Source organism: Paroedura picta, chromosome 1 (genome assembly GCF_049243985.1).
Source record: "Paroedura picta isolate Pp20150507F chromosome 1, Ppicta_v3.0, whole genome shotgun sequence".
Lineage (NCBI taxonomy): Eukaryota > Metazoa > Chordata > Lepidosauria > Squamata > Gekkonidae > Paroedura > Paroedura picta.
The window spans coordinates 95,046,743-95,072,508 of NC_135369.1; the positions used below are offsets into that span (position 1 = coordinate 95,046,743).

General features: G+C 43.2%; 1 protein-coding gene and 1 long non-coding RNA gene across 2 annotated transcripts in view; one reads left to right on the forward strand and one right to left on the reverse strand.

Moving 5' to 3' along the window:
- The window catches only part of LOC143843031 (uncharacterized), a 39,858-nt gene extending 39,030 nt beyond the window's left edge, over window positions 1-828 (reverse strand). Inside the window, exon 1 of the long non-coding RNA XR_013233433.1 lies at window positions 196-828. This is a non-coding gene — a long non-coding RNA (uncharacterized LOC143843031). The remainder of the gene's footprint in view (window positions 1-195) is intronic.
- Window positions 829-1,457: 629 nt separating this feature from the next.
- Window positions 1,458-25,766, forward strand: RSPH3 (radial spoke head 3). The gene is made up of 9 exons (XM_077343863.1): window positions 1,458-1,647; window positions 5,457-5,544; window positions 9,162-9,303; window positions 10,495-10,640; window positions 12,009-12,212; window positions 15,252-15,414; window positions 16,779-16,865; window positions 17,978-18,124; window positions 25,576-25,766. The coding sequence occupies exons 1-8, from the start codon at window positions 1,520-1,522 to the stop codon at window positions 18,100-18,102; spliced, it is 1,083 nt and encodes a 360-aa protein (XP_077199978.1). The 5' UTR covers window positions 1,458-1,519; the 3' UTR covers window positions 18,103-18,124; window positions 25,576-25,766.

The window sequence follows — 25,766 nt, forward strand, 5'->3', positions numbered from 1 at the left end:
GCCATCAACTGGCAACCTTACTTTTGATGAACAACCAGCAATAATGACACTGCCATAGAGTTTTGACATCCTGTCAAAGCAGTAACATCACTTCTATTATTTGCTACTAGTAAAAAAGCCCGCTGCACTCAAAATGCAGCGGGCGCTAGTGGGGCGCACAATGAGGGCGGCGGGGCTCTGCGGCTCGCGACCCACCTGGCGTTTTGGGGCCGAGCGGCGGGCGAACTGGAGGGCAGGAAGAAGTCGACAGGCTGTGGCGGCTCGCACTGGGTCCCGAAACTGGTGGCTGGCTGGGCAGCGAAGCAAGGTCTCGTGGACGGCGGAGCGTCCTGGGCTTGGTGGTCAGGCGGGCGGGGCCGCGCGCGGAGCCAATGAAGCCTGGCAGCTGGCGGGCCGTGTTGGAGGCCGGGGGCCCCCGAAGGCTCCTGCAGCGGGCGGCGGTGGCTGGCTAGTCCGGTGGCCGAAGTGTTCTGGGCGGCAGCAGAGCATCGGGCGCACGCACAGCAGGCGGGAGTGGCTTAGTGGGGAGGCGCAGGAGCTGGGCGGCTGCTGCTCGTTGGTGGAGCGAGTCGGCAGCGCTCGGGAAGCTTTTTCTGGCGGCCACTGCTGGCTGGCTGGGCCAGCGGGCAATGTGTAGGTGTCGGTGGCAGCGAGCAGTGTTCTTCGAAGTGGGGCAGGTAATGGCGGCGGTCAGGCGGCTGCGTGGGACCTCGGAGGGAGGCTTCGCGCCTCCCGATTCGTCAGTCCGGGGGAAGGGGCCAACCGGCACCCTTCCTCATCCCAGACAGGTCCCTCCGACAGAGGTCTTATTGTTTTATTTTATCCGCTCCGCGAGGAGCGGTTAAAGACTAGTGCCATCCCTAGGCACTCCCTCTCCTGCTGGTTGTTAGCCAATGGCTGGCATCCTAATAACAATGCACCAAGAATATAATTTCAGTCTCAAGCAGACAAAGCTTCTTTCATTTATTTCTGCACCAAGTGTTTGTAGGGGCAAAACTAGCTGCAATATAACAGCTTTTAAACTAGTTATTGAGAAATACCAGAGTTAGGAAGGAGACTTTTAAGACTAGATCAACTGTTAAGTAGGGTGAAGCAGTATTCCCTGAGAAGCAACTTTTTAGTACCATTAAAGAGCAACATTTTCTCATATCTGTCTTGGTTTATTGTGATATTGTTACCACTACCATGAAAAGGGGGGGAAAGACACTATTTGAATTTTCTGCCTTTAACATCTCACCACTAGCCATTAGTGAATGAATGCCTTTGGAAAATAAACCGCTGCTGGTTGAAATTCAGTAATTCAGTTGAAATTCAGTAAGCAAGACAGGGAGGGACTTCAGCAGGCTCGTCTGGAATTCCAAGTAGCCTGCAGAACTGGCTGGCCCGTGGCCAGTCTACCTTGGCAACAATTGTTGAGGATAGAACTCCATCTCACATAGCAACAGCTACCAGGAATTCCTAAACAATGCTATCAAGATTTCACTAAACCTGTTGGAACACAAAGTGTCTCACGCACAGCATGGCCTCAGCCTCAGTTCTTCACAGCCAAGATAACACTTCTGGGCCAAGTACAGCCTATACCTACAGCAGCCGCCCCCGAGCTGTACCAATCCGACAGCGATACAGAACCTCCCAAGACAATGATCAGTATGTACCAAAGCCTGGCTATCAAAGTCTCATCCTGAGCTGCATTCTCAGACCCAATTTGACACAGAGGCTCCCACCTCTACTTCTCCTGCTTATGTTCCATGTTATATTGTTATGTGTTTATCACCACCCCAAACTACTAGAAGTTCTAGGGGCAGTGCTATCTGTTGGTTGCCTTTGGATGGGTGATCACTGGCAACATAAAGAATTTCCCTTATATTTGCTTTATATATAAAGTATAAAAGTATTGTGTGAGGTGTGACTTGGGGGATGTAATGGACTGTGCTGTGAAGGCTCATACGTGCTATGTAAACATGTGAACGATTGAAAGGTTAATGCCTCACATTAACAGGGGAGGACAGTCATATATTTTCAGGTATGAAGAAAATAGATAAAAGGGCTGTTCAGGAAAAAAAGGGGGGAAACAGATGGGAAATCCTGCATCTGAGGGAACAGGGTTAGGTTGTCATGAAGGTCTGGACTGGCAAGGGGGAATTGATAAAGAACATCCCAACCCCTCTTTTTATAACAGAAGTGTCCTTCCATTCATAGAAGAGGACTTTCAATCCAGTGCATAATGACAGATACATCCAAAGGACTCAGACACTTCATAGTCATATATTCAGATCCTGCATTTATATATGCATTCTGCTACAGTTGCTGTAAAGAGCCTTCTTCAAGTTGGTTTGATTTCTTTGTCATAGATGTCCTAGTGTTAAGAGGGACAGTGAGAGCTGACATTACTTGGCTATTTTCTACGTCAAAACAAAATGATATATCCTTTTATTCTCTATTTTACTTTGCTATCTTGTGAACAACAGCATGGTTTCATAGTACTAGGAAAATAGTAACATTTACTATCTCACCATCATTTACTATCTACTATCTCTATTGGCCCTTCCCTATGGCAAGCTACCCCCCAACCATGGTCTGGCACAGGAAGACCAAACACCATTCAAGTGGGGCTGCTGATGCTGATCTAAGTTGCTGTTTAATTCGTTTTAACTGAATTTAAAACTTTTAATCCTTAATTACTGTTTTAATAAATTGTATATGTTAACTATACTGTTGTACACCACCCTAAGCTGGCTTGCTGGGAGGGTGGCATAAAAATCAAATAAATAAATAAAATAAGTATACCAATAATCTGCTGTGTATTCTTTTCTTTCTATCCTAAGAAGGCATATTGCTGCATCTCTGGCTTCATCTAATAACTCAGCGGTCCGCAACCTTTCGGCTGCCACGGACCGCTGCTCCGGAAAGTGGGGAGAGGGTGGTTTGGGGGCCCGCGCAAGCGCGGCAGCCCCAGCACAAACGCTCGTGCGCAGACTGCTGCGCATGCGTGTTTGCACCCGGCAGTGGCACAAACACTCGTGTGTGGCAGTCCGTGCATGCGCGTTTGCGCCGCCGCCATGCCGGCGGCCATGGCTTCGCCTCCCAGCCCCTCCGGGCCACCAGCAAATCGGCCGCCAAAGCAGCCAATTAGCTTGCGGCTCAGCAAGCTTCTCTTCCGTCCCCCATCTGAAACAAGAAGCTTGCCGGGCCACAAGCTAATCGGCCACTTCGACGGCCGATTTGCTCACGACCTGGCAAGCTTCTCGCTTCGGGCAGGGGAGGGAAGAAGCCGCGGCCCGGCGCCAAGGCCTTCACGGCCCGGCACCAGGCCGCGGACCGCAGGTTGGGGACCACTGTAATAACTCATTATAGCTGCTCCCGCACAGGATTTTTTTTCCTGTCATGGAAGACAGAAAGCGCTCTGTTTAACTGAGAACATCTATACAACACCATGCTCAAATCATGGAATTCCCAGAGCCGCCTCCTTTAAATCAGATCCCTTTCATTTTCAGATGCTAAAGATCAAACTGCATGTTACATGAATGTTCAGTCCATCACTGAATCTCAATGCATTTTCTTAATAATTAAAACACACCTCTGGAAGATCCTGAAACAACGCTGGCTTTTCTATGGCGAAACCAGCTCCACATGCAGAAATAAAAATATCAACATCTTTATGGGAAGACTTTTTGCGAGGTTTCCTGCCATGCATAACCCACCCTAGAACAGGGCTGCAGTACTATTTCACAGATATATCATTTGTTCATTAGCGTCTTTTGCCTGCCCACAGGCAGATTAGCCTGAGAAACATTGACTAGCCTGAGGGCTCCCTGATTTTGCAATTTTCTACTCTGAAATGTTTTTTCTCACTATCTGTTTTATCTGGCCACAGTGCTGTATTAAAATAAACTTGAATTTGAATTTGACTAGCCTGAGGTCATCCAGTAAGTTCCATGGATGAGGTAACATTTGAGCCCAAGTTTCCCCATTCCTAGTCAGACATTGTATTGATACACCATACAGGCTCTCAGGGTGTAGAGTGCAGCCTGAATGAAATAAAGTATTTTTATTTATTTATAATTCAATTTATATACTATCAGTCCCAGCAAGCTGGCTCACAGCAGTTCATAATAAAATTCCATAAAAATATAGTATGACCCTAAAAACGTCATACAATTCTCTCCAAAGCCTTTACAAAATCAGTCTCTATGGCAGTAACAAAACAATACCTTTTCTCAATCTTCAAGCCCTCCATCCCCAGTATGGATTCTAATCAAGACTGGGGATAACATAAGGGGAGTAATTTACAAATATCCAGATGCAGTCGGGGGGGGGGGGGCAATGTCAATCCCTGGAATCTCAGCCTGGTCTCAACCAAATGCCTGGTGGAAAAGCTCCATTTTGTAGGCCCTGCAGAACCCAGAGAGTTCCATCAGGGCCCACACCTCTTACTGGAGTTCATTCCACCAGGTAGGGGCCAGGACTGAGAAGGCCCTGGCCCTGGTTGAGGCCAGGCATGCCTCGCGGGGGCCCAGAATTATCAGCAAATTCATACCCGCAGAATGAAGTGCCCTGCTTGGGGCATAAGGAGGTAAGCAGTCCTATAGGTAAGAAGGGCCCAAGCTGCTTATAGTCTTAAAGGTCAAAAACAGAACCTTGAATGTGAAGCTGCCTCAGCATCATCTGGACATGGGTCCTTCAGGATGAGGAGGACCTCCAGGTCCTCCAGGATGTGTACAAGGTACCCCAAGTTGTACACATCCCAGCTAGTAGCTTGGATCTCACAGATGACTTCTACAGAAGGAAGATATTTAAGTTAACATTCTTTTCCTGCTGTAGCCCCAGACGGCCCCCAAAGTCATGCTTCTGGAGGAAATAGCTTGGATGAAGTCGGAGTTATGTAGCGGGGGTCGGGGGCGGGGGATGGAACCATAATAATTCCTCCCCCTTCCATCCACAGAAATACTTTGTGGGATACAATCCAATAAATTAATTAATTCAGAAGAAATTCCTTGGATGAAATTAATTCAAAAGAAATTCTGTCTAAACATCAGAAAGAAGTTTCTGACAGTGAGAGCAGTTTCTCAGTGGAACAGGCTTCCTCAGGAGGTGGTGGATTCTCCATCTTCAGAAATCATTAAGCAGAGGCTGGATAGCCATCTGAGAGAGAGGCTGATTCTGTGAAGGTTCAAGGGGGTGGCAGGTTACAGTGGATGAGCAATAGGATTGTGAGAGTCCTGCATAGTGCAGGGGGTTGGACTAGATGACCCATGAGGTCCCTTCCAACTCTATTATTCTATGATTCTAAGTACAACTTTTTGTATCATGAAGCCTAATAATATACAGAGCCATTGGTACATTTGGTTCTTCTCTAGACTCACTACTGAGATTCTCTCTTTCTACTTCATGCTTGATGATGAATGATATTCGAATGTAATTTTCTTTCCCCCACCCCTCAATTTTATGAATTACAGAGATGGTGGCCTACCTCACTATGGGAACCTTATGTATGATAGGAGAGTGGTTCGGGGCAACACATATGCTCTTCAGGATTTACCTTGGGTATGTTCTTTTTACATTAATCATTTGCTTTCATGTATTAGAAGGTGATAACGTTATTATTGGAAATATACACTAATCCTGAAGAAGCACCATTTTATGAACTGCTTTGTACATTCATGTTAATTCCTTTATAATTTTCAAAAAAAAGTTACTACACACATTCAGCTGACTATTATGAAATTTACAGTACTAGCCAACCCACTGGCTAATTTCTTCCTCACAAGCCCTGCCCTCTATCCCCCCCCCCACCTTCAAAGGTAAGGTGACTGGCAAGAAGTCATGAGGGTAACCTCACCTGGAATGCTCTTCCCTTTGAAGCTCACCTGGTGCCTATGCACCAGGTGCCAGGCCAAAAAGTTATTTTTATCCAGTCGTTTAGTGAATTGTTAATTTTCACATGTTAAAGTTTGCTTTTAGCTTGAGAATTGTGAAGGATTGCTAACTTCCAAGTGATATCTACAGATCTCCCAGAGTTTCCTGAAACTCAACCCTGCCATCCCCAGAACCCACCCTTCCCAGGTTCGACTCCCCAATTTTTAGGAATTTCCAAACCCAGAGTTGGCAACTGTAGAATTGTTTAAGACTCACTTAAGCTTCTCAGTGTTTTATGTTTATGTGCTTTGGTGGGTGTTTAATGTGGATTTAATTAATAACGTACGGTGGTTCATGTTCTATTATGGTTTATTTTTTGTAAGCTGCCTAAGGCAGGTTCCCTGGAGAAGCACAATAGAGATCTCATAGATTAAATAATTAAATGAAGAGATGCATGATATGCTTTCATATACAACCCAAGGAAAAACCTTGAACTTAGTACATATATTCTCCCCATTCTGTCAATCAATTTCTTTTCCCTAGGACCAAGATTTTACCCTCTCTGAATATTTGGGGTGAATATCTGTGGAATGACATGAATATCCACATATTCCCTTAAAATATGCCAGTTGTTCAGGCTCACATTCTGAAGTGTACAAAGATCACTACAAATTAACAGGTTTACATAAGTGCTTTCACCCATCTCTAAAGGCAGGAACTGAAGTCACAGAAAACACTGAAATGTTCTGGTGGATTTTATTTCAAATGGCAGTCATTACTGTGTAGCCAGACTCCTCAAATTATCATGGAGAACAAAAGATTCATCGATCGATTGATTTGTATTTCTATTCCACCCTTCCTCAAAGGCTCAGGATGGCTCACAATATTTTAAATACGATCGGTTCTCTCTCTCTCTCTCTCTCTCTCTCTCTCTCTCTCTCTCTCTCTCTCTCTCTCTCTGTGTGTGTGTGTGTGTGTGTGTGTGTAAAGCTTCTTGATTATATATTATCTATTTTGACTGGCAACATTTCTACAAAATATCAAACAGAGAAAGCCCATTCCAAACACCTCTCTGAGATCATCATAACATTTGTTAGATAAGCCTACTGAGTTGGATCTAATGAGTCATGAATAAAGACACAGAATGAATGTGTTCTCTTTCCAGCAACACCCGCTTACAGCCTCCTCTATCCCTCACAAGCCAGTTGTTCAGGTTCAGGGGATCTTCAAGAATAGAATGGGATATAATATGGGAGGGATGCAACAAGGGTGAGTCAGCAGAAACCCCCCTATAATATTGCACAAGCTCTTGCTCTGTTCACAGAAGAGGAGAAGTAGGAAGGTGCTGATTTCTCTTCAACACGTTGGCCGGTTAAACCTCTTTGGGGCCTGAGACTCCTATACATGCAGGACTAACTCTCCCCCTAGTATCACCCCATACAGCAGCTCCACTTGGCTGGCTCACATTAATTGGTCATTCCCGTTTGTACAGCTGTAAGGTTGAACACTGCTAGACCGAGAGCTCTTTCAGTGATTACTCCTATTTTATAAAATAGTCTTCCTGAAGTTGTTCAAGCTTCCACATTGCTTTGTACAAGTTGTGTTAGGAGGAGCTATTCAGAATGACTTTTAACTCTAACATCTTATTGAGGGGGTAGATTTCACAGTATTTTTAAAAATATCATTGTACCTTGATTTGAGCCAGTTTCAGAGAGAGATAGGTTAAAATGCCCTGTTAAGATGCTGTACTGCTTAGTGCTAGAATATGCAATATCTGTAGTGTGCATAATACAAAGGCATATGAAGAATATCCTACAGGGGGCATCAGAGGAGATATATATTTAGTATCTTCTCTGAGTTCCTACAATAGGAACTTCCTGATATTTTCCAAATAATCTCCTCCAGTGTCCTGATTGGCTTATTTGGAGACTTCTTGCTCCTTTGAGCATACTTCCTCCCTGCTTGCCTCCAGAACAGACTGAATGAATGCAGAACAACAGTCAGACAGTTAGATAGGTCTATTTCCTCTTTCTGTACAAAAGTGTTTCTCCTTATAAAACTATTTTATTCTTTTAAGCTGCTTGGTCCTTCAGACTTTTTGCATATTTAAACTATGCCAACCTTTAGAATGTCAGACTTGGTCAGGAAGACCCAGGTTTTAATTCTCACTCTGCCACAGAAGCTCAGTAGGTGACCTGGGGCCAGTCACACACTCTAAGCCTTATCTACCTCACAGAGATTATATGAGGATGAAATGGAGAAGAGACTGATGGAGCTGCTTTGGATCTCCACAGGGTTATAAAAGCTGTTTCTGGGAGGTATTCCTGGCCTCGACCAGGGCCAGAGCTTTTTCAGTCCTGGCCCCTACCTGGTGGAATGAGCTCCTTGAAGAGCTGTGGGCCCTGACAAAACTTTTGCAGTTCCACAGGGCCTGCAAGATAGAGCTCTTCCACCAGGCATTTGGTTGAGTCTGCGTGAGGAGCCCGGGGTTATATGATCGAGTACCCCCCCCTAAGGTCCTTGGGCTTGGTGCTAGACTGTACCCAGGACCATTGGGTCAGCGACTCCCCTAGTGTTACATCATGTTTAACAGTGATGGCTTGTTTGTCGGTACATGAGGCATGGGGAGGAAATTGCATTTTAACCACCATTGTTTTTGATTTAGGGGCATTAATGTAATCTGGTTTGATGTTTTTAGGGGTTTATCAATGTTTTATGGTATATTTTATAACTGTAAACTGCCACTAGCCGGCTTTGCTGGGTGGTATAAATATGTAATTATAAATAAATAAATTTAAAATCTCCAAAATATACACCTAAAATATATTGTGAGGCAAAGCCCCCTTTTTGCATGTTTTGCCCACACTGTGTTGGTATTCCATATTTAGTAAACTGTGCTGCTAAAGATGGATAACCAATTTTGAAAAGCTGGTTTCTCTGTTAGAGTTAATCTTTGATGATGCTTGAGTGAGGTGTGAAGAAAAACTGTGTCTGACTAAAAGTTTCAAAAACCATGAGCCACATTGACTGGCCAGGTTGTACTGATTTGCAAATAGGGAAGATGATATAGAGGATGTTTTAGCCAGATTGTTTTAACAAATGCTGCAATCCCTAAATGTATGTAAGCCTTACAGAATTCCATCGCGTTTATTTCTGAGTCCAATTCACTAGTCCCATCCACAGTCGTCAGTCCAAAACAGTCAAGTTTACAGAATAATTCCTGAAAAACCCTCTAGTTTAGTTTTGTTACATTACTCCTGTTCAAACAGAACTACTTTGAAACAGTAATGACACATACTTTCCAGAGTCCTGAACCTGACCCTGCTGAGATCCAGAAGCAAAGAGAAGCCCGCAGGAAAATGCTTGCCAGAAAGCGAGCAAAGGAAGAGTTTGAGGCAAAGGCCCCTGAGATTACAGATACTGGAAGCCGTATCAACGTGCAGACAGGTAGGCCTTTCATTATTACAAGTCAGCAACTCTTGCTTAATATCACTGGTCTAAACAAGCAGGCTTCTGAGTCAGACCAAGCAGCTTGGTCCAAGCTAGTCTAGTCTGTTATGATTCTAGTAGCAATAAATCAAACACTGACATTACCTTTATTTTCAGATAAAACAAATGTGTTCATTCCAAAAAAATCTTTCCGTTTTACTACTGGTTGTCTTGTCTAGTTTTCTTTTGCTGTAAATTTGCATAAGTTTTTGACGTTTCACCTTCAGGCTGTTTCATATCAATTTCAGTCTCATGATCAAACTACACTTTGTTTTCCTTGTATGCTGCCCAGATCCTTGCAATCAGATGTATATTACAAAGCCTGTGCTTGGAACTTAACCTGAAATGATCTCATAGGGATGCTATTTGCCTCATCTGGGAGATCACACATATTCTTTCCCAACTGATGAGAAGTTCCAGGGACAGAACAGCACTACATAGGTTTGGTTTCCTTTGGGTGAGAGACCACTACTATAACTTTGTAACATGGTACTTCTATAGCATTTGCTTTATTTACAAATGCATAAGTAGAGCACAGGTGAAAACAAAGAGGTGCTCCTTACAAGACAGCAGATCTATTACTGCATATCAGATTCCTCAAGAGAAACCTCAACTACCACATGCTCCATTTTTATCCAATGCATAGCTCTATTTCTCTTCTTTTTTCATCTCTCTCTGTTTAAAATTTGAAATTCTACTTTCTCCCCAAAAAACATATGCCTCCTCTTCTAAAATGGAGGGGTGACATCTTTTGCAAGAGCTGATCAAGGACAAGGGGATGTCCAACACTGATATAACAAGATTCCACTGATCTCCATTCCTCTGTAAAAGGTAAATTGCACACATCTACTATGAGGGCCACGGGGAAACGGGTTAAACCCTTCAAATCCCACTAAGAGCTCAGTTTCCTGGGCTCAGTTTCCTGGGCAACATCTCAAAGGAACCCATGTTTTGATTAGCAAAACCAGGATGAAGCTGAAGGGTTAGATAGATTCCTTTTCCACTTACCACATAGCCCTTATCTGACTTGAACTTACCTTTTAAAAAGTGGTGGACAACAGTATTCTTTGTCACAGTTTTATTGTTGTTGTTGGAGTGATTGAGGACAACAGCCCCCTAAAATTAGTAATTATTCTATCACTGTTTTAGAACTGTACCTGCAAGAGATTGCCGACCGCATTATCGAGGTTGATATAGAGTGTCAAACGGATGACTTTCTGAACAGACCAGAGACTCCACTCTACGTTCCAACCAAGACTGGGTGTGATGTTTCCACCCAGATAGAAGCAGGAGAGGTACTGAGATTGCGATGTCACACTGCATCATTTATTTGGGGGGGTTCCACTGCTAAGTAAATACTGAAATTGTGGGGAATTATTTGAATTCAGTACATAATGAAATTCCATGCATGTGGCTCCTGGAAAGGAGTGCTTGGCATGATGTAGGATAGCAGTGATAGAGTTGTTTAAGGCAACAAGAGAATCCTGGGCTCACAACATGGACAAGCGGGTGGAGTACTCCAGAGACATCATCTTAAGCACTGTTATAGTAGCCATAAAAAATTCAGTAAAATAATACCTTTTATTAGACCAACCAAAACACCACCAACAAGAAAAATCTGTTCCACTATAAATTCCTGGTAAGGGCTTGGAGGAGGAACGTGTCTCATCGCTTAAGTACCACTCAGCACTTAACACCTACTCAGGGCAACTGTCACACCCCTGAGTGCCTCCTCCTCCAACCTGCTTGCCTGTCTGTCCAGCAGCCAGCCAATCTCCTTCCATCCCCCACCCCTGACCACCCCCTCCTCCTTCCACTTTCCTCTGAGGCTTGGAGGCTGCAGATCTCTGCTGCATGAGAGCTGCCCCTGCTGGTGAATTTCCTAACAGCTGCCTGCAGCCTTTCCAGGTCCTTTCCAGAGCCAGCTTGGTGTAGTGGTTAGGCGTGTGGACTTCTAACCTGGTGAGCCGGGTTTGAATCTGCGCTCCCCCACATGCTGGGTGACCTTGGACTTGCCACAGCACTGAGAAAACTGCTCTGACCGAGCAGGAATATCAGGGCTTTCTCAGCCTCACCTACCCCACTGGATGTCCGATGTGGGGAGGGGAAAGGGAAAGCAATTGTAAGCCACTTTGAAACTCTTTTGGGTAAAAGCAGCATATAAGTACCAAGTCTTCTTCTGGAGGCCGTCCGCTGAGTTCTTCCACCCCACCCCCCTAATCTAGCACTCATTGTATTCCTGAATGCAATGGGCTTGCCCCTAGTTATTATATATTATTATGTGTTTTAAAGATTCTAGTCACCCTGCAAGTGTGGAGTACTTCCATCTTGGCTAGAAACATAATTTATTCCCCTCCCTTTAATTTTTATTTATACTATATACCCAACCTGAAGAAGAAACTTCAACGCTTGCACACAGCTTTGAGATATTTGATTGGATCTAATAAAAGGTATTACATAACTGCGGTTTTAGAAGTTTGCTATGTCTGTATTCCATACAGTAGACCCGTAAGGTGGGTTGGTATTATCCCTCCTGTGTTACTGAATAGGCCAGGGATCACCTGTCATCTCATCAACTATTTCATAAATAAACTTTGCTGCTGCTTTTCATAAGACATGGTATCACAGTAAAGTGACAAACTCCAGGTACTTTTTTTCTCCAGCTCTTCGACTTTGACCTTGAAGTCAAACCAATACTTCAAGTTTTGGTTGGTAAAACTATAGAGCAAGCTTTGCTGGAAGTCACAGAAGAAGAAGAGATAGCCAATCTGCGGGCACATCAGGCTGCCTATCACGAATTGCGTAACATAGAAAAAGCTGAAGTACAACGCCTTGAAGAACAAGAGAGACGACACAAAGAGGAAAAGGTAGAAGTGATACAAATATTCATTCTGAAGATATTTATTTATGAATGTGCGCCCTTAAACACTAAACTATGATTTCCAGATAACTATAAAAAAGTATTTGTCATACTTTCAGTAGCAAACCTGGCAGTCAAGTGACTATTAATAGGGCAGCAAAGCAGAGCCACTCACTTAAGAGATAAGAGTTCTGCACTCCAGAGACTCCCCAAGTGTGCAGAAAAACATCAGTTTGGAAGTTTAAAAAGAAACTCAGAGAGTCTCATTGAGAGCAGAGCATGCTGAGTGCAGTTGAATATCAATCACCTCCTCCACTATGCCCCTCCAAGAAGTTTAAGATTGAACACACAGAATTTGCTCCAGATCCCTGCCCCCCCCCCCAAAAAAAATCAAGTTGGCCACAACAGCCCTGGCCTCCACCTGGTAGAATGCATTTCCAACCAAGTTCAGACCCCTGTGGGACATTAAATAATTCCATGGGGCCTATAAAACAGAGCTGCCCCATCACACCTATAAAGGTAAAGGTAAAGGTATCCCCTGTGCAAGCACCGGGTCATGTCTGACCCTTGGGGTGACGCCCTCTAGCGTTTTCATGGCAGACTCAATATGGGGTGGTTTGCCAGTGCCTTCCCCAGTCATTACCGTTTACCCCCCAGCAGCAAGCTGGGTGCTCATTTTACCGACCTCGGAAGGATGGAAGGCTGAGTCAACCTTGAGCCGGCTGCTGGGATTGAACTCCCAGCCTCATGGGCAAAGCTTTCAGACAGCTGCCTTACCACTCTGCGCCACAAGAGGCTCACACCTATAGTTGAGGACTAAAATTGTCTCTGACAACATCTGGACTCCATATTGAAAGCATTTAATAACTCTAAATTAGTATCAAAATATCCACCATTTTTTAATAAAAGGAATTTTTAACATAAAAAATGCACTTTATTTTCTTCCCTGTCACGTCAGAGAGAAAGTGGCAGCTTTGATACAGTTTCTAACTTACATTAACTGGACTGATTTAAAGTGATTTTAATGTATTTATATGTATATACTTTATAGAATGCTGTGGGCTTCCCTGAGCCTTTGGCACAGAAATCTGAAAATAAATTAAAAAATAAACTAAGGGGCAATTGTGAAGAAAACAAAGAAAACTGTCCTGCTTCAGGCTCTAACTGTCACACACCCATATCCTAAGACTGCTCACTCTTCAGGATACTATAAACTTTTCAACTAAACTAGAAGATTAACTAGGATTGCAGGGGAAATGTTTCCTCTTATCCAAGACGGTTTAAACTATGAAGGTGGCAAAATTTATAGCACACAGCACATTAGGATCAGGGGTGACAAATTAGGACAGAAGTAGGTATGTCTATTTGGTCAGTTTGTCCCAAAGCTGTTAAACAGCACACAGGGAGAGAGAAGGAAAATATTTTCACCACCAATACTGAAGTGCTTAAGTTAACCACTAGGTGACACATGGGCTTCATCACTCCCCAAACACACACATACTTATGCATTTGTAAGTACAGCAAAAATCCCTTATCTGTCCCCAGGGCAGGCAGGGGCTTTGTTTGTGTGCTTCTGTTTCCCCCTCTCATGTCCACAGTCTTAATTGCCCCCCAACTCCTGCAAGTGAATCACTTCCCTCCATCTCCTTCACACCTTCGTTTTAGGATAGCTGGCCTTGCCTATTTATAATGGCAGGGAGGTACAGCCTGTCTTTCTATCTTGCAGTTTGTCCTGTTGTATAACAGGCACATGGAGAGTATTTACATCTTCTGACTTGCTCAAGAACAAACCAGATGATAGGTTTTGCCATGAGACAATTTGTGGTTCCCCTGGCCCAACCCACATTCCCCGCAGCGACATGCCAACTTCAGGGAACTTGCTTACCTAAGCGCTGCAAGGCCCAGGGCGGATTGGAACCACGATGCCCATGAAGGAGGTGCTGCAGACATCCCCCCCCCCACCACCACATGAACTTTTTTTTCACACTGAAAAGGCCCCAAGGGTGATTTCACTCTGTTGCAGGGCTGCATGTTCAGCATCCACTGCAACAGGCAGCCCCATTTATAGCACATTTATAAGCAGAACATAGTTCAAGTTAAATCCCCAATATTAAATTTGTGCCTGCTGATCCCTATAAGTAGCTGCCTTCTGCTTGCCAGTTTACCCTGCAAGTGCTCACCTTACCCCTAAATGATGAGGGAAGTCTGTAACTGGATTTCCCAGCCCAGGTAAGTCAATTCTCAGATCTCAGTCAAGCTGTTATCATTGAGATAAAGTCAAATGCCAGTTGAGGAAATCATGACAGCATACAGCTGCTCTTGTCACAAATAAAATACAGCAATGACAGCCATTTATCTGGCAGCCATATATAAATGTTGTAGGTAAGGCAAGCAGAAGGAGATTTTTTGGTATTACTGTTCTCATCACATTTAAAGCCAGCTAAATTGTGAAAACAGAGATCTATGCTGTAGTACAGCAAAGGATGTAAAACAAGGTGTGAAAATAGCAGCAGCAATAAGTGTAGGAAAGTGCCCTGTGTCCAATCCCTTGGAAGTAATTGTTACTCACCACAGGTAACCAGGCAACCATTTAATCACAAAACTGCCTTTTCCCACCAAAAGTTTGGCCTCATCAGCAGGAACAACTGTCATGATGGAAAGGGATGCTGAAACACTGTGAATTAGGATACATGATCAGAAAACAAAAGATACAGATTTGCCAAGTAAAAGAAAAGAACGTTTCAGAGAATTTGGTTTGAAGAAATGCATGCCTTGTTATTCTGAGCCATTTTAAATTCTGGTACCAGTGTTCTTATTTAAACTGTTTAGTCATAAAAAGATTTCTTTAAAGTCAGCCACACTACTTTGGTAACTAAATGATCACATTGATGATGATGTGATGACTACAGTCACTTTTCCAACATTTAAGCTTCTCGGCATTTAAAGAAGGCTTAATCTATTCTAAGAGTCCCAATTTGTTGCAAGAATTGTAGGAAAATTTCTGTTACTCACAGTTACAGGGACATTTTTTTTTAAACCAAAACAGGCTCGTCGCATGGACCAGCAGTTAGAAGTGCAAATACAAGAAAATAAAGTGAAGGATAAAGTTGCAGCACAGGCATTTGCTCTGCAATGCCTGACAGATCTCGTTCCTTCAGTCTTCAGTAGCCTTCGGGATCATGGGTACTTCTATGATATAGTAGAAAGAGGTATGTACTATGCTTTATTTGTTTTTAAAGTATTTAATTGATTCATATAAATAATTAACTCCATGTAATCTGATATCTGAGAAAAGGCATCATGTGGTAGGAGGGCCACTGAGGTGACCTGCAAGGTAGACACTCTGGAGTCAATGCTCCTCAGTCGTGGGGTCTGAATGGTAAATCAGCATGGATAGATCCCATCAGAAGATGATGTTTACTTTGCCTCTTGTTAAATAACTGACACCCATGTTCAGCATTCACACCTAACATTCTGATACAAACTCATCAGCACCTAGCTTGTTTCCAGGCCCAATTTTGAGTGCCGGTTGTGGTTTTTAAAGGTCTAAATGTGCCTTATGTACTGCCCTTTCCAAGAGATGCCTACTATATACTAAGATCATCTAGACATGTCCTTGTTTGTGCCCTAAATCCCCCAGAAGTTCAGTGGGTGACTACACAGTACATTGTGTTCTTGGTGGCAACATTAAGGTTTGGCAACTCATTTCTCTGTGAGGCCTAGTAAGTTCCATCTCTGTTAATCTTCTGGAAATTGGCCAAGCCATCTTTTTGTTGTTGTTGGACTTCCAAGGTGACTTAAATTTAGATTTGATATTTTTAATCCTAAATTAAGTGGCTGTTTTAAAAGTTTTGTTTTACATGCTGGACTTTTTATTTTTCAAGTTTAAATGGTTTTCTGGATTGCTATATTATTGTTATTACTAGCTTCAAAGCCCGTTCCTAAGAACGGGCCTTGAAAGGGTCCCCTTCCCTGGCCAGGAAGTTTAAGGTGGCCTTGGGCTGCTCACAGCCTGATCAAGTGGGGTGGGTGGGGGGTGGGCAGCTCGTTAGCAAGGCCAAGACAGAGCTGCTTAGCAGTCAGCTAGTCACCTCCTTAGCAGTCCATAACAAGCAGTCAGCAGGCCCAGCCTAGCAGGCCAAGAGGCTCTCGTTAGGAGGCCCTCCACCACGATGCTTTGCCCAGGGCCTCCCTTTACCTGCTGCTGGCTCCAGGCACTGAGGCTTCTGACAGCAAAGAGCCTAGAGTCCAGGGATGGAGGGGCAAAGCTGGCTGCATCCTGATTGGCCCTATTCCAACTTGGACAGCCAGACACGTCCCACCCCTTAGGCTGTTTCATAAATATATAGAGGAATAACAATGGATAAGGATATTTTATTTTAGTAAACTCCTGTGAGTCCTTGTAAACAAAAAACAAATATTTTGATTCATACTTATTATCATATGTATCAGATCTATTATAATCATATTTGTGATTTAAAAAATGCTAGCAATGTGTTTCACTGAAAATGAGAACCCAAATTTCCAGATTTCTTCATTAATTTTTTTTAATGTTTTGATATCTCATAAATAGATATTGAGAAAGGATTCCTTACATATTTGCTGAAAAACACAGAAAGAAGCATGGAGAAGAAAATGCTAGGAAGAATAATAGCTGATAGTAAGTTGGGGAGTAATTAAGACTTCATTTCTATATTCTCAATAATAACATCACATGGCCGTGATCAAATGTGGCGTCAGGAAATTACTAACAAAGATTTATGCAGCAAAATATTTTGCCATGGATATTTTAAACATAGTTACACTTAAAAACAACTTTTAACATACCCACAATGTGATTATTGTAACTAAACTTTAGAGAATTGTCTAGCCAAAGAATTCATCTCCTCAAAGATACATATATTTGTGGTCAGTAACTATCAGGGGGCTGATCTAAAAGCATGAAAAAATTGACACTAATACTCAAGAAGCTTTCATCACAGCCCAGTAGTTTAAATGGCACGCATCCAATATATACACAGATAACGTGGAAGGTCTGCTTCCATTTTTAACAGTAAATTTTAAGTATGTACCAAAGTAGAGCATTTTTCAGTTACATTGATTTAAGCATTCTCTCACACTAAAATCAGTGGGATAAAAAAGAGCTTAATAAATTAGGTCCTGCCCTTTTTGTCTACAGGTGCAGGGCCTGGGGTCCTAACATGGTCAGCACCCCCTGATGCTGTGCTGCAGTCTGGAAAAAAGTGTGGATTTTTAGTGCTATTCGTATCATAGGAGGGAATCAGTGGCTGTTGAAGAAACACAAACTGAAAGCCCTGCTGGGCATGCAAAAGCTAATCATGGCATCAGTATTACTAGTGAGCCTTTAAAAAGGACAAGACAGCCAATTAAAGCTAGTGGGCTAATGGAGTTGTTTGAGGCTGCTCTCTCTGCTTCTCTGTAGTTTCTGGAATTTGCCATTCTTGTGCATTTGTTTTATGATCTATGTGCAATCTTGCATTTTTTTAAATGAATGTTGTTCCCTACCACAAGCTTTTATGGATGAAACATTGTATCAAAGTCACATGATGGTTGACGCGAAGCAGGTCTTTGGTCTGTTTAGGGCCTAGGTGGGACCCTTCTTGGGAACTCTAGCTATGCCACCTTGAGTTTCATGATGGACTAAAATGTAATGAAGCAAATCAATAGATTCACCTTCTCGGCTAGAGCATAGGAGAAACTGCATAAAGATCTCACCACTTAAACTTTAACTCAAAGTAAATAACTTTCCAGGTTTAATTGATGAGGTCGTTGAAAAGAGGTTGGAAGATTATGCTGAAAACCAAATTCCCGGTTTGAAAAAAGGGCATCTAAAGGAAGACATAGTCCACCTGCATACTTCTCAGATTCTCATATGAACCTCATGACCAAAAGAACCAGGTAATGAGGGGGGGGGAGTGATGGCCACATTCAAAATATTCACTCTTTTTGACCTACTATCATAGTTATCATAGGCTGCAGTCCTCATAAGCATGCACAAGGTTTCTGTAACACTGGAACTATCTGAAAGCATTCCATACCATGTTCAGTCCGGTCTATATTTTCCTCTCCAGGATGATGCTCTGAAAGAGCTTTTTGGACCACTGCAAGAGGGAAAAGGCCAGGAGGCCATGCTCTGTGAGCAAAATTCTTTTTGCCCATGAGAACACTTGACTAAACAGTTTTGTCTTCTAAACTACATATTTTCATTACCAGTTAAACAAAAACAGACCATGGATTTAACTTGCCTGTCTGGAATTCTGTTTGTTTATGTAAGTGTATGTTTGTAGCATATTATGTCCCTCAAACAATAAAATAACAGAATGTAATTTGATAAAAATGGCTGTCATCTTACCAAGGCTGCTGACTGCAGCAGCAGTGCATGACAGGGCCAGAAAAGGTCCACAGACTGGCACTCACAGCACCTTTTCCATGGTGCTGGGAGATCCCACCATGGCTTTCCTGCCGTTCCTGTAGCAGGGTGTGAAATCTCCCCACACCCATTGGTAGGTGCCTCTTGCTGGGGCAGGAAGAAAAGGCCTAATCCCTATTTAAAGGGTCTGCATGGAGGTCTTGGCCTCTTTCTTCCCACCTTCTGCACTGCTTCCCACCCAGCCCATCTTTTTGTTTTCTGGTGATTGTCAGCATTTTGACTTTTTCTGGTTCAATTGCATGGTCTTTTATCATCACAGCTGATGGTTGCACATGGATCAGTCCCTGTTTGGGGGGGAGACTGAGCTTGCACACTGAAGTTCCCCAGTTTAGGAGCCTCCTTAAGAGGTCATGTGTACATGCAGCTACAGTGTCATCCCCAGCTGGGGATGGATTTTGGCCTGCGTTGCATTTCGGTCTGGCAGGCCAGGGTCTTCACAGAGGCTGATGCCTGCAGGACCCCCTTCCAGCTGCCACCTCCCAGGTGCCCAGCAAGCTTCATGCCCACAGATTGCACATGCACATTTCCATGTGCCAGGGGAATAGCTGCTGGTCTGGGGGGGAGCTTCCTTGCAGTCTGCTGGCCACAAGATGGATGGATCCTTCTATGCCATAAAAAAGGTGCAAGCACTGAGTCATGTCTGACCCTTGGGGTGATGCCCTCTAGCATTTTCATGGCAGACTCAATACGGGGTGGTTTGCCAGTCCCTTCCCCAGTCATTACCATTTACCCCCCAGCAAGCTGGGTACTCATTTTACCAACCTCGGAAGGATGGAAGGCTGAGTCAGCCTTGAGCCGGCCACTGGGATTGAACTCCCAGCCTCATGGGCAGAGCTTTCAGACTGCATATCTGCTGCTTTACCACTCTGCGCCACAAGAGGCTCATTTCACAAGAGGCTGAAGCTCATTTGCATTACAATAAATCAGCAACCATTTTTCACCAAAATGTTGTTTCTGTGTTGGTGTCCTTTATCCCACCCTGACACTTGTTCTCCTGTGACACAATCCATGTTTTAAATTCAAATACTACCTCAACCCCACACTTGCTTGATATGGGGGAAGGGTAGAATTAAAATGTCTTGTAATGTGATATCCCCTTTGAAACATGTTGTTGGTGCAAAACATCAGAAAGAGCAGTAAAATGGTCAGAATCTCATACTGCCTATATGCATTCCATTTAATTTCGTTTGTTGGAGAAGACAAAACGTCATACAACTTTCTTTAAGTGGACAGCTCAGTTACTTTATCTGAAAACGAACATAATGCAGGCAAAATTAGGCACATTTAACTTGCAGTTATTATATATTAAGGATGCATGTGTTTAAACTGCATAACATAAACTGGATTTTTAGTACCAAAGACTTGGGATACTAATGTTTTTAGGCTTTAACACTTTTAAATATCTTCACTATTTCACCAATAGGTGTCAGTAATGACATTACTAGAACAACCAAAATTATAGAGCTCTACATAAATGTCCCACAAACCCTCATTGTAGCTATTGCTACAGAGTTGTGGGAGTCTCATGGGCATACACCATGTCATCCTAAGAAAAATGGCCTCCTTCTAGTCCACTGAAGTCAGTGGGCTTAGAAGGGTGCTACTCAGTTTGAAATCACATCATTAGCATCCTTCAGCCAGCATGGTATAGTACTTAAGAGAGGCAGCCTCTAATCTGGAGAACCAGGTTTGATTCCCCACTTTTCCACATGCAGTCAACTGGGTGACCTTGAGCTAGTCACAGCACTCTCAGCCTCACCTGCCTTACAGAGTATCTGTTCTGGGGAGGGGAAGGGAAGGCAGTTGTAAGCTGCTTTGGGACTCCTCTGTGTAATGAAAAGCAGGCTATAAGAAAGACCAGCTCTTCTTTTTTATGTGTAGTCAATTTCAGAATACTTGTAACAAGTCAAAAATCCTGGGTACACCAACATGCTTGTTTGGTTTGTTTCAAAACCACTTTGGGTGGCTGTTTACCATCATTATCAAGACCAGATTTCATGCGGGAATATAATTCAGGTTACAGTTACCACAGCCAAGAGGAAAATCTAGGAATCTTTTTTAGGTCAAGGGGGAAACTAACATAATCCTATGCACAATCACCTTATTTTATTAGGAGGTTCACCTATCAACTGTATAATCTCAATTAATATGCATATTTTGAACACAGAGGATAAGAACATAAGAGAAGCCATGGTGGATCAAACCAATGACCCATCCAGTCTAATGCTCTGTGTCCCACAGTGGCCAATACGCAGGTGCCTTCAGGAGGCCCACCAGAGGCGCCAAAGCTCCAGAAGCCCCCCCACTATTACCCCCCATCACTGCCTCAGTGTTCCATCTGTACCTTGTGGTTAATGGCCATTGATGGCACTCTGCTCCATTATCTGTCTGTTTATAGCTGCCACAACTTCCTGTGGCAGTGAATTCCACAAGTTAATTATTCATTATTTCATTTTATATATTCTAAGCATACTGCTTATTAATTTCATTGAGTGTCCACAAGTTCTTGTATTGTGAGAAAGGGAGAAAAGTATTTCTTTCTTTCTTTGTCTTCTTTGTCACATGCATAATTTTGTAAACCTCTATCATTTCACACCTCAGTTGTCATTTCTCCAACCTAAAGAACCTTAACCTCTTTAACTTGTCTTCATTGGGATTCCAGTACTATGATATCTTTTTTTGGTGTTGGTGACTAGAACTGTACACATTATTCCAAATGAGGCCTCACCAAAGATTTATGCAGGGGTGTTAAGATACTGGCTGATGTGTTTTCAGTCCCTTTCCTAATATGTGGCATACTTGAGACAGCCCAGCCACTAGACAGCCCTGGATGACTGCCTAGGATGCTGGAACAGCAGGAGGTCCCTGGGGCAGCAAGCAGCACCCTGGCTCCAAAGCTGCCCCCATGGGCCTACTCACCAGGGCTCTCTACCCACTAAAATACAGCACAGTGGTTCTTGTTCATTTCCAGACAACTTCTCCCACCAAAGAGATTTGCCAGTTCCCTCCACTGTTGCTGCAGATCCAAGCTGTTCCCCACACCATTCTTCAGTCCACAGAAGGCTGCAGTGAGAACAGGGTGGGGAAGCTGATTTCATCTATCTGCAACTCCACTTACGAATCTTAGGATCCAAGCCAAAGAATCCATGCATACCAAATGATGCTTAGAAAGCAAAACCCACTTCCAGCTCTCAGTTTGTAAGGCAGGCATAGTATTACTCTTGTTAAGCAGCACCTCGTAGTAATGTTCTTACTTAAGAGACATCTGTGATGGATTAGGTGATGGAATCCATAGTGACTGATGAGTTATCTTTGTCAACAAATGCATAGTCATGGAGGAATGTTAAATTGCATTCACAGATTTCACAAGAGTATATGGGATATATACCCATGCCTCCAGTCCTTTATAGCATCTAAAAACATCCCTCGCCTCTTTTATGGTCCCAAGATGTTTCTGATAATGCAGAAAATAAGTTAGTGCTAATTCCACTGAAAAAGATATTGATGGTAGAACTTAATGCAGTCAAATAATTGTTCTATATTTTCCAAATATGGCATTATGGATCTCTTTGGGCATAGCTGACCTTCATTTAGTTGCAAAGGGTTGATAGAGGCTTAATTTGGGGGGAGATTTTGGAATTTTCATTTCTCCATTCTTGTGCCAAACCAATATTACACTACAGAATGCATTCACTTCTTCTACTTCATGTATCTAAGCACAGGCCTGTTGCTGTGCCAACTGTTCAAGTGGAACATGGCCACTTAAAAGAAAACCGCTGCATTCCACTACAGCAAATTCGTTTAATGGTTAACTCTGCACATGAAAATAGCCCCACCTTATCAAAACTATTCACCAGGCTCTCTACAGAACAATATGTAATTGTTAGTTAAACCCACAGTAAAAAACAAACTCTGAAAATGAAACACTAAGACTGTTCTTTATCACATATTCTAAATATTCTAAAAGTTCATTTCTTAGGTTTCTTAGTATGTGTATAGCAAGTTTGCATGCAAAGATATTTAGGTCTCAAGAGCACAATTCTTTTTCCTGTATATTTTTCTAATATGTTCATGGGTCATTTGTACATGGATGGAAAAATCAGGGCCCGCCTTATCAATTCAATGAGGTCAAACAAGCACGAGTCAACTGATTTCAGTAACAGACACCTCAACAAAGGAAGCTTGAGCAAACTTAGCAGTCATGGGATAAGAGGATAGGTCCTTGTGTGGATTAGTAACTAGTTAAACAACAGGAAGCAGAGGACAGGAACAAATGGGTGGTTCTTGCATTGAAGGTAAGCAGGTTTCTAAATCCCAGGGATCTATATTAGGGCCTGTGCAATTTAACTTGTTCATAAATGATTAGGGGTTAACTCTGAGCAGTGAAATGGCCACACCTGCTGGTGAAACCAGTAAGGTAGAAACCAAAGCTGGCCTTGAAGAACTCCAGAAGGATCTCTCTGAACTGGGTGTTCAGGAAACAACATAATAAATTTACGTTCGACATAAGAAAATCTAAACTGCATGATGGTAATCCCCACCCCCACCCACAATGGCTTTCATATAGCCACATAACCATTAAATTGATTTGCTATTGTTGAATCAGCAGTGTTTCTTAAACACCGTTATGGAAGATGGTGATTAACCAAGAACAATATCTTGGGGCCTTGGTAGGCAGCTCGGGGAAAATGTCTGCTACACAGTATCAAATAAAGATGCAAAGAAAATACAAACTTCAATGTTAAGGACTGTCAGGAAAAGGACTTAAAATAAAATATCTAGTACACTAATGACCTTATAGTTGCTGGTTAGCTTCCAGATCAGGCTCAAGTTTTTGGTTTTAACCTTCAAGGCTATATGCAGCCTGGATCCCACCTATCCGAGGGACCACTGATCTCTTTATACCCCCCAAAGGGCCCTTCAGTCTGCGGGTATGAATCTGCTAGTTGTCCCTGGCCCCCGGGAGGTATGCCTGGCCTCAACTGAGGGCCCTGATAGAGCTATCTGGGTGCTGCAGGGCCTGTAAAATGGAGCTCTTCCACCAGGCATTTGGTTGAGGCTGGGACAGTAAGATCTGGTCCCTCCCCCCATAGCCCTGCAGCCCCCTAGGCCAGACAGCACCTGTGAACCACCTCCAGGACAATTGTGACTGCTATTGGAACACTGAGATGGCATGGGGGATGTTGTAGATGATTAATTGGACACCACCAAAATCGTTTTTTGTACTGGGGTTTTAAATGCTTTATGTAAACGACCACTAGCCGGCAGGGCCGAGAGTGGCGGTCTATAAATACAATCCTTACCACAGGTTCTCTAATATTTAGGAAAGGGCCATCTTACTGACTGGAGATTTCCCCACAGATTTCCATGGCAGAGTAGAGACTAAAACTTGAGTCTCTATGCTCCTAATCTGATATTCTATTGACACACTAGCTCTCTGTGATAGTATTTGAAGCCATGCATCATTGCATTACTTTTCCTTTGGTTGCACCCTTGATACCATTCTCCATCCCAAGATCTTCTTCACAGTTTTGCCAAAATGGGTGATAATATATTTCCAGTACTGAGGTACTTTGAGAATCTGGTATAATGATTCCCACCCTAGCTATTCTGCCATGAACTCTGAGATTTTCTATGTTATTGAATTCAGTATTTGTTCGACATATTGTGCAACCTGATACATCTTCTCTTGACTTGTTGGGGTTTGCATTGGTAAAGGTGCTTTATCAATATACACCTTGATATATGGAGTTCACCAAGGTTACATTTTGCCCCCCTACTTTTCAGTATCCAATTTAAAGCTGCTGGGAGAGGCTGTAGAGGTTTGGGCTGAGCTGCCAGCAATATGCAGATGCCAGTTCTAGGGATAGGTGAGAATTGGCTGACAAGCCAGAATTTGGCACAAACGAATTAATTTGGAGCTTGGGAACCAATGCTCAGTGCAGGCTCCTTCCCCAAATTTTTTCTTGACTTTTGGCTGGTTTGATATGGCTGTTTGAGGCCAGCCAGTTAAACCTAACAGTAGAGCAGCATGTGGTCCATTGCTCAGCTATTAGGTTTAACTTTCCTGTTTTGGTCTCACCCATCAAAGTGTGTGTGGGGGGGGGGGGGGGAGGAAAACCAAAGGTTAAATGACTCATATCCATTTAAAACCTAACAGGTCAGTGGGGAGCAAAATCATTAACTAACTAAATCCCTGCCCACTCTCCCCTGGTCCCAGTGAGCAGTGACCAGGAAAAAGGTAGAAGGGAAGTCCGTCCCAGGGCTGTCCCCACATCTTTACTCCCAGCCACAAATTGAGAACTACCTTGCCAGTCCAGTTTGGGTGGGGTCCATTTGGTCCAGGGCTCAGTCCATGGGCCACCCTGAACCAAGCCACCCTTTTTAGTTTTGTGCCCATCCCTACTCAGCTCTATCTCATGCTACTAGCAGATCCCAAGGAGGATGTGAAAACTGTGAAAGGTACCTGAAGACAGTTTTTTGAATGGATGAGGGCTAAAGGATCACCCAAAATTGTTCAGTTGGCCATTAGTGGTGAGGTGTCCACAAAATTTTGTGCAGAAAATCTTGTTGCTCTGCCAGGACCTCTCCCCTGAGTTTCATACAGCTTCATACAGTTAGTGAACTGGAGGCCACAGCCATTGCAAGGTCCTACTTTGGACCACCTCAGTCCACTCTCCTTGGCCAAAGCAGACAAGACTCTGACTGCTGTCTAGCCAACCACATGCCCTCTAGACCCTCATGGTGAAAGTTGGTTATGAGGAGATTCAGGTCCCTCTCAGGAATATTATCAATCTGTCCCTAGTTTCAGGGACCTTCCCAGAGAGACTAAAGAAGATTGTAGATAGGTCACATTTGAAAAAAAATGAGGAAAGTTTTTATGCTTATTCATTAAAACTATTTTGCTATTTCTTTGCAGGTATCTTAGAATATGCAAGATTTCACACCGCCATTGGAGAAAATCTTCTGAAATCTGAATTTACCCTGTTATAATAAAACTGTTGTGAAGGCAAGCAATAAATGATCCACTAGTGTTTTTAGATGCATGCGGGCTCTGTGCTTTTTATTTAAGCACCATATAGAAATAAACAATTGTTATATATATATAAA

Bases quoted from the DNA above. Each gene is read 5' to 3' on its own strand.
- RSPH3 (XM_077343863.1), top strand. From the start codon at position 1,520: ATGGCCTCAGCCTCAGTTCTTCACAGCCAAGATAACACTTCTGGGCCA. The intron at 15,415-16,778 runs GTATGTACTATG...TCTCATAAATAG, and splicing joins CTATGATATAGTAGAAAGAG to ATATTGAGAAAGGATTCCTT. The intron at 16,866-17,977 runs GTAAGTTGGGGA...ATAACTTTCCAG, and splicing joins AGGAAGAATAATAGCTGATA to GTTTAATTGATGAGGTCGTT.